This window comes from Sus scrofa, chromosome 2, assembly GCF_000003025.6.
Source record: "Sus scrofa isolate TJ Tabasco breed Duroc chromosome 2, Sscrofa11.1, whole genome shotgun sequence".
Lineage (NCBI taxonomy): Eukaryota > Metazoa > Chordata > Mammalia > Artiodactyla > Suidae > Sus > Sus scrofa.
The window spans coordinates 53,084,341-53,102,837 of NC_010444.4; the positions used below are offsets into that span (position 1 = coordinate 53,084,341).

An 18,497-nucleotide genomic window follows, 5' to 3' on the forward strand; every position below is an offset into this window, starting at 1 on the left:
CACATGTTAGCTCTAGAGCTGTAAAGACAGAAAGTTGTGGAGTTAATGAATAAACCAAAATAGGAGTTCCTGTCATGGCACAGTGGTTTATGAATCCGACTAGGAACCATGAGGTTGCAGGTTCTGTCCCTGGCCTTGTTCAGTGGGTTAAGGATCTGGCGTTGCCTTGAGCTGTGGTGTAGGTTGCAGACATGGCTTGGATCCTGCGTTGCTGTGGCTCTGGGGTAGGCTGGCATCTACAGCTCCAATTAGATCCCTAGCCTGGGAACCTCCATATGCCATATGCCATGGGAGCAGCCCTAGAAAAGGGAAAAAGATAAAAAAAAAAAAGGAGGAAGAAACCAAAATGTAATACATAGACATTCATCTGTTATTTCATTAGCTGATAGAAAATAAACATGAGGAGGAGTTCCTGCCATGGGTCAGTGCAAACGAACATGAGTAGCATCCATAAGGACACAGGTTCAATCCCTGACCTTGCTCAGTGGGTCGGGGATCCAGTGTTGCCGTGAGCTGTGGTATAAACCACAGATGCGGCTCGGATCCCACGTTGCTGTGGCTGTGGTGTAGGCCATCAGGTCCAGCTCCAATTCGACCCCTAGACTGGGAACCTCCATATGCCATAAGTGCAGCCCTAAGGAGCCAAAAGACATTAAAATAAAATAAAATAAAATAAAATAAAATAAAATAAAATAAAATAAAATAAAATAAAATAAAATAAAATAAAATAAAAAGAAACATGAAGCCAATAAACATAGGTAAATTTAATCTTTTTTGACTTCTGTTGTTATTAAGCTGCTCTGCAAATGGTTGGACTATCAGGGATTAACAAAGCAGTACTACAAACTTTAATTAAGGAGCAGGATATACTGGCCTATGGACACATGTTGTTCTACCAAGAAATCTCAAGTTTAAGGCACAGTTCACAATGTGGACTTGGATTTGTTTTTCTCACAGGATAATTTGTGGTTATAAATCTCGTATGAGGACCACCTTAACTTTATTACACAAACAAGGCTTTGGGTTCTTCATAAGGGTGGTCTTTCTGATTGACACCATTGAGTAGGTTGAGATTTTATGACTTAGTATGGCCTCAAATCATTTCATGGTTTAAGCTACTCTTAAATAATTGTTCAGCCAAACATTAAGAGAGTTTCTCTGACATTATGAAGTTATCAAAATGTTATAAAGTCCTAGGAATTCATCGTTAGTTTGCTTTTAAAATATTCCTTATTTATTGTTCTACCTTGTTAGTTGTTCTTTATTTAATCAGTAAAGGTAACTCCAGATGGAAAAGAGATTCCTTAATGTAGAGGGGAAAAAATACATTAATATTAAAATTCCCTTGAATAAATTGAAATACTTCTTATAATTTTTATTCTTGAGAAATTTAATGTCCATTAATTTGATATATTCAGGGACATTTAAGGATGAATTTATTATTATTATTATTTTTTTATTGTTTATTATTTTCTACTTTAATCTCTCTCCTTGTTTCAGTGACTGAATTACTGAAGTAATATATTTTCATAAAATCCACTCCCTACATTGAAGTATCAAGAACAAATAAACCCTCTTTTTTGCTGAGGCAAAACTATTAGGAATAATAGACATTTTTCTCCAGTGAGTTATTCAAACATGGAGTCAAACTATGAGTAATATTCTAGATAAGTAAAATTCCATAAGGGGAAAATAAAAAGCAATTTTATGTTGGGCTGTGCTGAAACTTAAATTTACTCAGTTGAGGGGGAGAAAAACAAATGCCTGCATGCTTAATAAAATCTACCTGAATATCAAATATTGGATCTCAACAAGTTTGATGAAAGTTAGCTACTTCTGCCTTTATTTTAATTTATTTTATTTTATTTTATTTTATTTTATTTGCTTTTTAGGGCTACACCCTAGGAGTTTCCCAGGCTAAGGGTGGATTCAGAGCTACCGCTGCTGGCCTACACCACAGCCATAGCAACACATGGTCTGAGCCTGGTCTGCAAATTACACCAGAGTTCATGTCAACACCAGATCCTTAACCCACTGAGTGAGGCCAGGGATTGAACCCACAACCTCATGGTTACTAGTCAGATTCATTTCTGATGTGCCAGTTCACCTGAAGAAAGGGCTCAAAATTCAACAATAATTTCATATGCTCACTGTATATTGATCCTTCTCAAAGAAAATATGGCCATACACCAGAGTGGATTTTTCAGCTTTTTAGCTTGTTACTTAACAAAATATCATAGACAGGGTAGATTAAAAAAACAAACAGATATTTATTTTCTCAGACTTCTGGATGTTTGCAAGTCTAAGACCAACGTGCTAGGTAACTTTGTTCTCAGTAAGGCCTCTTCTTATATTTTAGAAGCCTTCCTTATCTCTATTTCCTCACATTGTCTTTCCTTAATGTTGGTAAAGAGAGAGAAAGGGTGAACCCTGGTTTCCTTCTTCTTAGATCAAAGACCTACCTTTATGGGATTTTGGGTTTAGGATATCCAATATAGTAATGAAATCCAAGCCATAGCACAGAGAATGTGCACTCTAGGGTAAGCAAAATCCTTATATATTTTTATAGGGATCTTTTACAGTCTAATTAGCCCTAAAGTGTGCTGTTATAATGCAATGCAGTCCCTTGCTACACTGACTCACTACAATTGGTACTTTCTATTAAGTTTACTTTAATCTCTTTAGGATAGAATTCCAGGTTCCCAGTTTAGGACTGATGTACTTATCAGAGGCACATAGCAGTCTCTCTAAATCAAAAGCAAGGCCTGCCAGATGATGCTTTGAACTCCTCATTCCAGCATGCTCCTTGTGGGCAGGTGGAAAACTACTGCGAAATTTTATACTGGAAGGAAACTATATCTTTATTGAGCTCATCAACTCATTAGGCATGTTCTGTGAGCCCCATCATATGATTCACCTGGTATATGCTACAGGAAACCAACTTCTATGACTGGCAATCAAGGGACCCCTTCATTTAGAATTATTATTCAGTGTGATTCATGGATTATTCCATTGATTACCCCCTCTGTCCCCTTTCAGTACTGAAGTATATGTTCTCCAGTTCCTTGCTATTATTTATGCATTTTATTATATAAACACAAATAAATGTATACATATAAAATTATAAAATATAGATGCAAATTAATTGAAACTCATAACATTACTAATTCTCTCAAAAAGTTCAAAAAGGAAAAATAATAGCTGAATTCTACCTGGATTTGACAATATGTTGTCTTTCAACACTTTTAACCCTTATGAAAGTTTAAGCAACTAAGGCCAGAATCAGATTAGACTCCCCCTTAGTGTATTTTTACATCATCTCTTTCCAAATATTTATTTACATTTTTTATAAATAATTCTCTCTTATTTTAATGAATCATTATATTCTGAAATGCTGTATTTTGAAGTGTTAAGAATCTGTAAAAATCCTTGAAAATTAAACATCCCTGAAATCCAAAGAGTCATGCTGATGCAGGTCTGACATTTAATAGGATAGTAATTTTAGAACAACATGGCAAAAGGCCACACCCCTTAAGAGGTCGCTGCAGACACTCATATGAGCAAGACCAGAGGCTGCAAGACCAAAAGAGCCTTCGTGCACTCAGAGGCACATTAGGAGGATGTCCTACAGAGGGGATGCACATCCAAGTTATTGGAGTTCATCATCTTATGTAAGTTGTACTAATCTTTTAATATTTATTAGTTTTGCTTATGGTGTTTGAACTCTAGAAAGTCCGTATTTATACCTTTTCCTCTGTATTTTCCTCCAAGTAAAATCCATTGGACTATCTATTCTGCAATCTGAAGGATTTAAATAAAAGTTGGCTGACCAAGTCATCAGGTTAAAACACTTGTAATAACTTGCCAATTCCATCAAATAAGTGATTTGTCTCTTTTTTCATAGAAGATTGATTAATTATCAGTATTTCAGGGGGAAATTTATAGTTTTCATTGTGAGGGCACAAAGGATCAGAAAAATATAGAAAGAGGAGTTCCCGTCCTGGTGCAGTGGTTAACGAATCCGACTAGGAACCATGAGGTTGCGGGTTCGATCCCTGCCCTTGCTCAGGGGGTCAAGGTTCCGGCGTTGCCCTGAGCTGTGGTGTAGGTTGCAGACGCAGCTCGGATCCTGCATTGCTGTGGCTCTGGCGTAGGCTGGGGGCTACAGCTCGATTCGACCCCTAGCCTGGGAACCTCCATATGCCGCGAGAGCGGCCCAAGAAATGGCAAAAAGACAAAAAAAAAAAAAAAAAAAAAAAGAAAAATATAGAAAGAAAAATTATAGATAGTTTTAAATAGTCTATGATTACTCTATGAAAAAAAAGAGGGGTTATATTTACACCTTCTGGTAGTATTGCAAAAGAGATGAGTTTGTAATTTAAAGTAAAAATATCACAATTTCAGCATTGTCCTATGTGAACAACTATGAGACAGAAGAAAAGATAGAAGATATCTAGTGTTCTGAAACTATAGCGAAGAAAGAAGAAAATATTCATTTTTACTGTATTAAGTATTCCTACTCCTATTCTAATAAGTTAGAAGTGAGCTTTTACACTTCTACCTAATGTTACATTCATTATTTTACTTTCAAGATGACTTAATTACTCTTTTAAAAGTTTTACCACACTTTGTATCATAATTAATTTTGTCAGAAATTTTCCCTCAGAATCCTCTTTGCATAGGTTTCCAAACATTCTAAATTGTGACAAATTGTCTCACTTAAGTAATGTGGAAAGATAGATAGATAGCAATTGTAATCAGACAAATAATAAAATGCTATCATATTTTAGGAAAATAAAATCATCTCCCACTCATTTTGTTTAATTGACCTATTTAGCTAATATTTCCATTAAATAATCTAAATCCTATTAGAATGCTCACTAGTCATTTATATTCATGATGAACTGCTTGTTTTTCATACATTTATTTTCACCTAAAAAAACAGTGCAGTTATATCACATCAGTTGAAATGTTGAGCTAATGATTTAATATATTTTAAAATACTTAAAAAACACAAGTAGAAATTTCATGTTAAGAAAATATTTTGTAAACTGAAAATTTATGAGATTATAATTTTATCTAAAAATGTAAACCTCTCTTACATGGTATAAGCAAAGATTCATCTAATTCTTAATTGACAGTCTAGTGTGGGATGGATGTAATAAGTGGTGGTAAAGGGAGTGACCATGGAAGAGGTGGACTCCTTCTGCCATGTACCTTCATTGAATCATATCATACCTTTGAGACTGAATTAATAATCTTATCTCTGCATCTATGGTTGTATTTATTTAACAAACTAGAACAGTTTTGACTCCAGGATATCAGAGCTGAAAATGCCTCTAAGGACTGAGTACTTCTTGGAAATAAAGAAGAGATTAGTTTATTATCTCTATGGTTAAGTGAAGAAATAAAGAGTTTTATTTTTTTTCCTCTTTACCCAGTAAAAGCTGTATTTCTCTTACTTTGCAGGAAAACCTTCTCTCTACACAAAATGCCTTTTATGGTTAATAAAAGTTTGCACCATAATGTTACATTGGGGGGTATTCTAAGAAGGTCATTTTTATTCTCAATGTATAGCTTGGAAAGTTTAAATGAAATGCATTAACAATTTCAAAGTAAGTTATATTTCTACCAGCAGCCTCAATACTTCCAGCTACTAGGCTTAAGAAATTCCTTAGTAGTGCAGCAGGTTAAGAAGGATTGTCACTGCAGTGGCTTGGGTTCCTGCTGTGGTGCTAGTTTTGTCACTGGCCTGGGAATTTACACATGCTTCATGTGGGGGGAGGAAGAAAGAGTTAAGTCCTCTTGTTGTTTAGAACATAACAATACCTCCATGGATTAATGAATGTCAAAAAATTTATCTGATTTTAAGAGGTTTTAATACATTTTGGTATGTTATGTACATTTAATCCTCATCTATTTCTCCATTTGCAGTGTCACTCTTGTTTGAAATCATGGAAAACTGGAATCTCACTTCAGATTTCATTCTCCTAGGACTCCTTAACCACACAGGACCACATCTATTTCTCTTTGTGATGGTTCTGACAACTGCCTTCGCCTCCTTAGTGGGCAATGCCCTCATGCTTCTTCTGATTCTCCTGGACCCCCAAATCCACAGGCCCATGTACTTCCTACTGAGCCAACTCTCCCTCATGGACATGATGCTGGTTTCCACAATTGTACCCCAAATGGCTGCTCACTACTTGACTGGCAGGAATTCCATCTCCCCTGCTGGCTGTGGGTTGCAGATCTTTTTCTTCCTCACCTTGGGAGGGGGTGAGTGCTTCCTCCTAGCAGCCATGTCCTATGACCGCTATGTCGCTATTTGCCACCCACTGAGATACCCAGTCCTCATGAGCTGGCAAATATGCCTGAGAATGATTTTGGGGTCTTGGTTCCTGGGTGCAGCTGATGGACTCATGCAGGCTGCTGCTACCCTGACCTTCTCATACTGCAGTTCACATGAGATCGATCATTTCTTTTGTGAAGCCCCATCTCTGGTGCGTTTGGCTTGTGCTGACACATCTCTCTTTGAGTCTGTCATGTACATATGCTGTGTGTTAATGCTCCTGGTTCCCATCTCCCTCATCCTGATTTCCTATAGTCTCATCCTTGCTACAGTTCTCCAGATGCGCTCTAATGAAGCCCGCAAGAAGGCTTTTGCCACCTGCTCCTCTCATCTGTCTGTGGTAGGACTCTTTTTTGGAGCAACCATTTTTACCTACATGAGACCCAAATCATACAGATCAGCAAACCATGATAAGATTGTGTCAGCAATCTATACTATCTTCACCCCAGTGCTGAACCCCCTCATCTACAGTCTGAGGAACAGTGAGGTCAAGGGAGCTCTCAGAAAATGTATGGGTCAGTGTGTTGCTTTAAATAGTGATTAAGATTACATTGATTTGCCCAAAAGTTCAAAGCTATGCACTTACAAGGTTTTTATACAAAATTTCCTTGAAGGAGGTTATGTACACATATCTATATCTCATTTCTATTTTACTTTGGAATACTTATGGGTCGCCATACTTTGGGATTATTTATGAAGCAGCCATCAATAAATCAAACTGTTGATTGCTAAAATCTGTTATTCACAAATTCTTGTTAAAATGTTTCTGCACCATACCTCACAAAAAATAATTGTTCAAAGAATGAACAAAGTAGTGAAATAATGTTGAAGTTCCCTCATTTTAAAATTTGAATTAAAATTTATAAACACTAGAATACTCAGATGTGAAGGCTGCCTTTCAACCAGTTGAAATGTACATGCGCTTACACCCACTAACAAGAGAAAAAACTTTGCCAGACTAGAAATACCCCTCAGACATTTTTCCAGTAAAATATCTCAACCTAGAGACAACCACTCTTCTTCTTTTTCTTTTTTTTTATTTTATTTTCCCACTGTACAGCAAGGGGGTCAGGTTATCCTTAGATGTATACATTGCAATTAGTTTTTTCCCCTACCCTTTCTTCTGTTGCAACATGAGTATCTAGACATAGTTCTCAATGCTATTCAGCAGGATCTTCTTGCAAATCTATTCTAGGTTGTGTCTAGTAAGAGCTTCTGATTTAGATCTCTCTTTATTAGTTTAATTTATTCTAGAATTCAAATCATTGAAAATATATAGTAGGTAATTTTGTATGTATCTTCGGTCTTTCTCTCAACATAATATATATTTTTTTAAATTTTACATTTATTGGTAGTTTGTTTTTCTCATTGCTAAGTAGAATTTTCTTGTCAGTATGCATCATCATTTTTTTATGCACTGATTTTTTGATAGACGTCTGGGGCTATTTTCAGTCTGGAACTGTTATGCCTAAAGCTCATATTTTTTGTCTGTGATCATGTTTTTGCTGCTTCTGGCAGATAAATGAATAACTTTTTAGTAATCTGTGGTATTTGATTTTAAATTCCCACCAGCAGAGTGCGTAACAGCTGCTCCAAATTGGCCACAAATGAACCAGTTTTCATTTTATCTATTCTATTTACTGTAGTAACTCATTTGGATTTAATTTGCATTTTCCTGATACATACTGATGATACAAAATTTGGCATTAGTTTATTGCCTATTTGTGTTGTCTTCCTTTGTAAATTATTCTTTCAGACTTTGATAAAAGGCAAAAAGAAAAAATACATGTGCTTTTTTTAAAGCAAACACAACTTGATTGTTTATTGATAGACAATATTAATAGACACATGATGTTTATAGAAATATTTGAAATTTTAAATGAAATTGTATTGGGTTATTTGCTAATATTTTATGTTTTGTAACATCTATATTTCCATTCAATTCTTGAAGATTAATGAATTTCTTTGATCTGGAATCTCTTCTACCTCCTCAATTGGGCTTGGAATTGTAAGCTTGTTTGTTTTAATTATGTAGTGTAACTAAATGTTGCAATTACACTGGTGCAATTGTGTTATTCTTAAACTAAAAATGTTTTCCTAGTATGTACTCATTACCTAAAGAAGGAAAATAAAAAACAGGTACAAAATCAAAGGTTTGGCCCCTCAAGCTATTGTGCACAAAAAAATAATTAATAGTCAATCTAAGAGAGAAATAGACAATTTTATTCAAGCCAATCTTAGGATTATAATGTCTCAGAGATCTCTGAGGACTGATCCTATGAGGTAAAGTTTGATGTTACTATATATATGATTTTGATGAATGTATACATGCAATCAAGCAAATATCATGGTAGAAGTTTGCTGCTTTTGCAAGGGGTAGATCTTTTAGATAAAGATTTTAGTTCTTTTCTTACTATAGGAGGATGGGAAAATGGAAGAATCTGCATTCATTACATTTTTTTCCTAAAAAAAAAAAAAAATAGCTCTCTGGGGCCCAGTTCTGACAGTTTTCTCAGAGCACAAGTTTCCACATCCTGATCTCCACCCAGAAATCCCTTTCAGGATGTAGGGTATGTCAGCAATAGCAGTGGTTAATGACTTGATTCTTATATAACTGGATGTTGAGAAACATTCTTTAGTTGATAATTCACTCCCTTTTGATGCTACCTTGGTCAGGTTTTGGAAGGCATTTTATGATCAGTTTGTCTCACCGTGTGAGGAATGCAAATTCCCAGGTCACAGAAGTATTTCATTGATAAATGATTTAATGTGCTATCACTGGACCCTGACCTTTTAACAGTAGCCGAAATCTTCTGGACTGCCTATCTTACTAGTCTGCTATGATCCAGGGAATGATTCAACCTTGGTGCGTCTTACCATGTCTGAAGTTGTTCTAAAAGAATCATTGATCTTTTACAACTATGTCTTTGGTCATTTGTTTTAAGTTGCCTAGTCATCCTTATTATTGTCAGAGGCCCAGTCACACATCTGATCATGCAAGAAACAATAATCTTGTAAAATAGGCATAATTCAAGTAATATAGCAGGTAACATCAATAAGGTCCATAAATATATATATACATGTATTTTTTTTTTTGTCTTTTTTTTTTTTGCTATTTCTTGGGCCGCTCCTGCGGCATATGGAGGTTCCCAGGCTATGGGCTGAATCGGAGCTGCAGCCACTGGCCAGAGCCATAGCAACGCTGGATCCGAGCCGCGTCTGCAACCTACACCACAGCTCACGGCAAGGCCGGATCGTTAACTCACTGAGCAAGTGCAGGGACCGAACCCGCAATCTAATGGTTACTAGTTGGAATCGTTAACCACTGCGCCACTATGGGAACTCCAACGTCCATAAATATTTAAGCTAAGAACTTCCATTAGGTGCTGCTTAGTATCTCCCTAGATCATATCTTCCAATCTGTTCTGAACCAGCTACTATCTTTAAGGGTAATAATATTTTGGCATCATATATAAAGTTTACTAAAAATATCTATATTTACAGGGTAAATAGTGGCTCATCATGACTCCTTGAAAGATTGGGAAAGGAATGTTATCTTCTAAGGAGTTACATAGCTGGCATCAGAAGAAGAATACAAAGAAAAGCTCTTTATATTTGAGCAGGTATTTCTTTGAGGAGGTCTGATTAATGTGTAATGCAGATGCACAATAAATTCTGGAGGGATGGGTGAAGGTCCAAATGGGCAGAGGAAAATTTCATGCCCCAATTTTTTCCTGTATTGCTGTAAAATAGGAATTTTATTTTATCAGTATATTTCTTATTTTCTCTGGCTAAGTGAGTATATACCTACAATTACATTCAGCCCATAAATTTGGCAAATGGTTTTTTTGTATTTTTTTTTTTTTAAGGGCCACACCCATAGCATATGGAGTTTCCCAGGCTAGGGATTGAATCAGAGCTGTAGCCGCCAGCCTATGCCACAGCCACAGCAATGTGGGATACTAGCTGTGTCTGCAACCACAGCTCAAGGCAATGCCAGATCCTTAACCCACTGAGCGAGGCCAGGGATCAAACCCACAACCTCATGTTTCCTAGTGGGATTCATTTCCACTGCGCCACAATGGGAACTCCAAATTTGGCAAATTTAAAGAAACAACTGGTTTTGCAAAGAAAATATTTACAAATATTTTTTATATATCTACATATTTATAAATATATACATATACCTTTCAAAAACAAAGTAAATTCAAATGCAAGACAATAATTAAAATAACTTGTTTAGAAATTATATTTAGAAATTTAATGTATTTTGCAAATTTTGCTTGATCTTAATCCCACCTTTCACAACATTTTGTTGTTGTTCCTTCATATTTTTGTCCAAACTCTTTTCCCTATCTCACATGAAAAAGTATGGCCTAAAGAAGACAATATCAAGGAGCATAGGATAGAACCAGTTTTGAAAGTTCCTATGATATTTTGGAAGTGACATTAAGAGATTTAGAACAAAGCCAGATGATGAATTTATCTTAAACCTGAATAAAATATTTTGCTATCTCTGTCAAAATTCAATCATTTATTGCATTTTAAACCTATTTGATCCCCTAAACATATTTTAATCAAAGGACATTTTCATTAAATATTTTGTTTCCAGACCCTCCTTAAAGTACATTAGGTAGGTTATTTACATCTTCACTGAAATGAAGTAAGCAAAATTTAACATCAGAAAATAATTTTAATAACAAGAATAAACATAGTATGAATACAAAATATTTTTCATTCATGAATTATTTTTTCACTGAATTTCGCTTACCATTTCATTTTCATGTTCTTATAATACTTATATTTTAATCTTATGAGGAAGGTTCAATCTTAGTAGTTTTATTTTTGAAAAATTTATATTGGGAAATATTATTGTTATTATTGTCCACCTTCCAAAATTCTGAACTTAGCAGTTTGATTTTATAAAAGCTTATGCTTTAGTGGGATGAAAAGCATTGGTAGATGCAAAGTATTGCATTTATTATGGGTAAGTAATGATATATAATGAGGTCCTACTACAGCACAGGGAACTATATCCAATCTCTTGGGATAAAACATGATGGAAGAGAGCATGAGAAAAAAAATGAATATATATGTATGACTAGGTCACTGTTTTTACAGCAAAAATTGGTACAACATTGCAAATCAATGTTTTAATGAAAAAAAGAAAAAGGCTTATGCTCAAGAAAGGATCAATTTTAAAAACAAGACTAGAGAAACACAACCTATGTGTACTTATATGTGAAATAACCATCCTTGCCTTTCATAAAGAACAAGAGTGTCATGTTATATAGGGCAAAATAGATTGTAGGGAAGCACTAATTTAGAATGTGAGTTCTGACACTAGAACTGAAGACCTGAAACTTTGGATAGTCTGCATAACATTGATAATGCTGCTTAACATCTATAGACCCCATGAGTTCTCTGATAATTAAAAAAAAAAAATTGTAACATGCTAGTAAATACAAGATGCTTAAAATTGTGACTAATATTGACAGCTGTGGCATGGGTTGGATCCCTGGTCTGGGAAGTTCTGCATTGGCCAAAATAAAATAAAATACTCAATAAAAATTACTCAATAAGTTTTGACTGTGAAAATAGTTGTGCAAATACAAGTATTAGCTGATGGTTTTTAGCTACACTCACTTATATATTCAGTCTATTTGGTATAATTTTATCACTCATGAATTGTTCAAAAAGGAAAATAAGCAGAATCACTTAGGCGAAGTAAGCCCATCTTTTTAAGTGTCCTTCCTAGGAATGTGAGGAATGATTAGGTTCTGTCAATGCCCAAACACTCAGGAGACTTTCCACACATCAGCAAATGAAGTGCACCAAGTAGTCTGTTCTGACTCATAACCATAGTGTAAGAGACAGGTCATACACAGAAAACTTAAGAGACATTATATTCTCAAGCACTGAAGATTGGGAATAAAATATGCTTAGGGAGGAGGAACTGATGGGAAAGAGGTCAGAAAACACAGTTTCCATCTTTCATCAGATGTTTAATCTCATTTTGTACAAGCAGAACTGATGTATATTAACCCCCTTATCCCTGTCACACCAGACCTCTTTTTTCTGCACCCAGAGGAAATTGTGGTCTGTCCCAGTGACAACACTTTTCTCCACATAAACTATTTCTTCATGTTTTTTTTACTTCCTTCTTTGGCTCTCCCATGGGGACACACTTTCCCATGTTACCTTATCAAATTGTGGCTATTGTCCTCTCCTAGGTGCCACACATGCCTGGACTTCAAGAAGTAGGTGTCCTCTCTGTTTCTCTTTACTTCTCTTAAGTCATTTTTCCTCCATGTCACTGCAAACCCTCAGCTACATTGAAGCAAATACCTGGAGAGAGACATCACCTCATGTCTCTCAATTTCTCTGAAAGCAGTGCTATTAAACAGACACCTGAATTTTGTAAGCAAAAGCCAGTCACCATAGAGGAGAATACTTCTTATAACTTCTGAGGCACTGGTCAGGCTAGTGTGTTATGTGTGAAAAGACTCACCAAGAATGTCCTGTCCTGGGTACTGTGAAACTGGTATGTATGGTCGAATGGAGTGGGGAGAATTCATGGGGAGAATACAGGCACTAGGTTAAGAAGGAGTGTGTAGGTTATGTACAATATGTGTAGAGTACAATTAATCACAAAGAGTGACATTGTAAAGCAAATATTGAATACTGACAGAGGTATCTAGTTCTGAGCAGGAAAAAGAAGCAAGTAAGAGAGGTCTGAGGAGAGCAAGGAAGACTCCATGGAAAGAGAATTTAACATAAAAATCTTAAGAGTGAAAGATCTCAAAGTCCTTTAACTATTAAGTAAGAGTGTTTATGTGGAAGAAAGAATATGGATGTGGGCAAAAATGCATGAAAGGAAGAAAAACAAGGTTATAATTATGTGTATATGTACATATACCTATACAAATGTATACAAGACGTATCAACATGTATATATATAGATGTGTGTCTATATACATATGTGTGTTTGTATATACAAATACATATACTTACACATGTACCTTCTTTATCCACTCATCTCTTGGTACATTAGATTACTATCACATTTGGCTACTGTAAATAGTGCTGCAATAAACACTGGGGTGAATGTATATTTAAAATTGTGTTTTTCTCCAGATAGATGTCCAGGAGTGGGATCACTGGATCATGTGGTTGTTCTCTTTTTAGTTTTTTTGGGAACCTCCATAGTGTTCTCAAGAGTATTTGTAACAGTTTATATTCCCACCAACAATATAAGGTGTTCCCTTTATTCCACACCCTCTTCAGATGTGCAGAGAGTACAGTTAAGCACATACAGTGATGTTGTAGAAAAAATGTGATGTCCTGACAGAGCAGTGTAGCTCTGAACAAGAAAGAGAAGAATGGGAAACATGTCTAAGGAGAGCAAGGAAGTTTGCCCACAAGGAAGATTTAACATAAAATTCTATGGAGTGGAAGACCTCCAAGCCCTGAGAAAGGGTGGAGAAAACTTTCCCTGGAAGAAAAACTATGGATGTGGTGGGAAAACATGCAAAAACATAAGAAAAGAAATATTACATAAAATGAATAATTTGGTTTATAGGCAATAGGAATTGATAAGATATTATTTTAGTTTATTTATTTGCTTATTTAATGTAATGAACATGGACTGTAGCCCAGTGGATTATTTGCATTTAAAACTATGTTCTAGGAAAAATAACCTAACATAGGACCAAAAAAGTATATTTATGTGGGAAGAAGGTGAAGGCACGGGATTAAATGAATTATACTTATTATAATACTTTCTATCTCATAAAACAATGGTTAATCTTTTTGGATAAAATATACTTGAATAATACTACATCTGCTACCTCCAAAAATTTATAATTAAAAAGGAATTATATAGATAGCAAATAAATTTGATTGCTTTTTCCCTTTTCCAGGCAAACTTTTGGAAAAACTTGGTGAGTTATTTCATACTAGGACTCTTACGTTGTGATGATCAATAGTAAATTGCATGGCATCTCTCAGATTTCTGCTCCTGAATCCTGCAATTTTGTTCCCTCTGCAACTCTTCCAGGAAGAATGCGGAACCAAGCATCATCAAATGCAGATTCTAATTATAAGAATGAAGGAACAAAGAAGGTGTTGCTGCCAGTCCTAACATCTTTCTGTTGTCCAAATGTACTTAATTGACCATGCTCCACTCGCTTCAAGGAGAGTTGAGAAGTATGTGATAATATGTGGGTAGCAGTGTGCTCATACAGATCTATTTAATTAAAAGATAAGAGTATGATCAATGCCTTGGAGCCACCATGGCCACATATGGTATGCTATGAGAAGTTTCACATGGAATAGGTAGAGGACGGTGTTGGAGATTAGCACACTGAAGAGGGCAGAGATGAAGAGAGGTCAGGATGATTTTCTGATTTCTGGTTGGGATAATTATACATGGCGATACCGTTTATTGTTTCAGAGGACTTACTTGGCAGCTCATTGTTACACATGATGAATTTGATATCTCTGTGAGACACTAATCACAAGATTCTCTTAATTGAAGAATCATCAAAAAGAGGCAGAAGATCACCATCAGTAATTCCCTTGGACATGATCCAGTACCTTGAAGTCTGAAGGGCAAGAATTTTGAAATGAAAATATCATTGGTTATTACAAAATGTAATTATGAAGAGATCAGCGGAGTGATTTCAGAATAAGAAGCAAAAAAGGAACATTGCTTTGCTTTTTCACACCTGACTCAATGTGTGTATATGGGTGAGGAAACCAACCAATCCATTTTTATTCAACATGCTGAGATTGTTTCTCTCCCGGGGAGACTTATGGATAAATTTAAACTCATCGTGAGTACAACTGAATTTCTGATTCACCTCATTGAAATTTAATTCTATTTACTTTGTTATATTCTCTCATATCTCAATATTTCTCTTTCTCTCTCTCTCTTTTTGTCTCTTTGATATATAACAGCTTAAATGCATATTTTCAACATGAAGAAATCAGCATAATGATACCTTCATTCTAAAAATACTAATAGAATAATTGTATATAAAAATTCTAATAATAGAAAAAAACAATAACCATTAGTTTGAATGTTTGATATGTTCTGTGTGTGTGGATATATATATGCATGTGTGTTTTTTAATGTTCCTTATAGTTTCTCTTTTAATTTTCTAAAGAACCCTATGAGACAGGTAACATTATCATCCTGATTGAATAGAAATTAATTGCAGATATCTTAATTTCGGATTTGTGTTTTGTATCCTGATGAGATATAATATGAAATATTTTAATGGTGTGTATATTGTATTTTCTTAGCTTTTCAAGGCACTGGAAATTTTTTTTTGGTATAATGATTTTTCCATTATGGCTGGATTACAGTATTCTGTCAATTTTCTACTATACAGCATGGTGACAACAAATAACAAATAGCAAATGCTGAGGAGGATATGGAGAAAAGGGAACCCTCCTTCACTGTTGGGGGGACTGTAAATTGGTATAACAACCATGGAAAACAATATGGTGGTACCTCAGAACACTTAAATACAAAATACCCATATAATTCAGCAATCCCACTTCTTGGCATATATCCAGACAAAACTCTCATTGAAAAAGTTATCTGCATCCCTACGTTCATTGAAGCACTATTCACAATAGTCAAGATATGGAAAAAACCTAAATGCACACCAACAGATGAATGGATTAAGAAGTTATGGTGCATATACACAATGGAATATGACTCAGCCATAAGAAAGAACAATATAATGTCATTTGCACAACATGGTTAGAATTAGAAACTCTCATACTTAGTGAAGTAAGACACAAAGTGGAAGACATAACATATGACGTCATTTATAAATGGAATCTAACATATGGCACCAATGAACCTATGCACAGAAAAGAAATGAACTCATGGTCATGGAAAACAGACTTGTGGTTTTCATGGGGTATGGGAGGGGGTGAGATGGACTAGGAGTTTGGGGTTAGTAGATATAAAATTTTGCATTTGGAGTGGATAAGCTATAAGACCCTGCTCAATAGCACAGGGCACTATATCTATTCATTTGAGATGGAACATGATGGAGGATAATGTGAGAATATATATATATACACACATATACATATACATATACGCATACACACACACATATACATATACATATGTATAACTGGGTAAATTTGCTATATAGCAGAAACTGACAGAAAAATTTAAATCAACTATAAAAATTAAAAAAGAAAAATGCCTGAAAAAGATTTCAGAATCTTGTTTTAGCTAATATCAAACAAGTTTAGCTAAAAGAGGATACAAACAACTAAACAAAATCAGAGAAACAATATCAGAAAAAAATGAGAAGTTTAACAAAATTTGAAACCATAAGAGCACCAATCAGAAATTCTAATTCTATAATACTGTGAAATAAAAAAATAAATAAATACAGACTAAATAGCATACTTGATCAAGCAAAGGAAAGAACCTGTTAGATCAAAGACCAATTATTTCAAATTATCCAGTTAGAGTAACAACAATAAAAAAATTAGATGATAATGAAAGGACCCCATTTTACTTATGGGATTTTATAAGACAGAGATATATGCATTATAGGAATCTCAGAAGGAGCAAAGAAAAAGAGGAAAGAAAAAGAGGAAAGAAAAAGAGGAAAGAAAGCTAATTTTTAATAATAACTACAGCAACAACAGAATCCCAAATCTGAGCAGGGAAATGAACATCCTGGTCCATGAAACCCAAATGAAACAAAATAAATTAAACATGACGTCATCACTGAGACACACTGTAATTCGAAAACCATATATTTTTAAAATACCATTTTAAAATGTAAACTGGATCAATGGTATACTTTCCCATGTAAAAAGTATAATTAACTCACTTCCTAGAAATTATTAGAAATATAAGAACCCTTAAGTTATAATCTGCATTACCATTGCATTGTTGAACATTCTTTAAATGTTATTGCACCAAAGTAAGTAATATCATCATTTTCACTGTTTAGCTTAATACATGAAAAGTCCGTGTTTTACTTTATTTTTTTCCAAAAATGGAAGACATTTGAATTTATGTGAACCTAAAATAAATTAGCTAGCTTCTCATAAGTGTGGTGTTTAAAGAATCACTGCTCATATCTTTTTTTATTATTACATTAACCACAATCCATTGGATTTATTAATTTTTGGCCAAAATAATCAGAACTGAGAAATAAAATAATATTTGCAGACATATCTTTACTGTATATTTACTGAACAAACATACATAAAATATGTGATCCAAAGAGTTTAAAGACATTTAATATTGGAAGAATCTGAATAAATAACTTGTTTTTGTTTCCCCAAAGAATTGAATCTAAACACACCAGAGAAAACTTCTACAGAAGTAATCAAAACTCCTTCCTCAATTTGGCTTGTGGCCATCCCAGGCTATTAGTGACTTAACCTACATTACATAAGTCTCTGTGGACATAAGGACATTCCTAAGTGTATAAAGAAAAAAAAAAAGGGTTTCAATTGAACCTCAAGAAAAAAGACTAGAAGTTAATTATTGCTGCTCCTGAGGATCCATTAAAATACTTAAAATAACAACTGCAGAGAGGGAGTTCCCTTTGTGGCTCATTGATTAATGAATCTGACTAGGAAACATGAGGTTGTGGGTTTGATCTCTGGCCTTGCTCAGTGGGTTAAGGATCTGGTGTTATCCTGAGCTGTGGTTTAGGTCAAAGATGCGGCTTGTATCCCACATTGCTGTGGCTCTGGTGTAGGCGGGCAGCTACAGCTCCAATTAGACCCCTAGCCTTTGGGAACCTCCATATGCCGTGGGTGCAACCCTAGAAAAGAAAAAAAAAAAACTGCAGAAATAAAAATATTGATATGTATATTTGTTTAGAATTTTTTAAAAGAAGTTTGCTCAGAAAATGATTTTGCTTATATGCAGTATGGGCTGCTTTTAGGAAATCAAGCAAGTGAGTGTGAATGTACGGATATACTAAAATGTACTAATCCTAATTTTATGTTTATTTCTATTCACCACAGAAAAGGAAGGACACATTAAAAACTATTTAAAAAAAGTTATTCAGAATTAAGTATTTTTGTTTATACTAATCATTTACTACATCCAGCCACATCCTTAGCCAGAAACTCCTAAAAGAAA

At 34.8% G+C, this 18,497-nt stretch overlaps 1 protein-coding gene across 1 annotated transcript; it reads left to right on the plus strand.

The window, feature by feature from the left end:
* LOC100520723 (olfactory receptor 2T8-like) lies at window positions 5,919-6,893 on the plus strand. The gene has a single exon (XM_003123581.3). It carries the CDS (start codon window positions 5,955-5,957, stop codon window positions 6,891-6,893), a length of 939 nt encoding a protein of 312 aa, XP_003123629.4. The 5' UTR covers window positions 5,919-5,954.

Bases quoted from the DNA above. Each gene is read 5' to 3' on its own strand.
- LOC100520723 (XM_003123581.3), top strand. From the start codon at position 5,955: ATGGAAAACTGGAATCTCACTTCAGATTTCATTCTCCTAGGACTCCTT.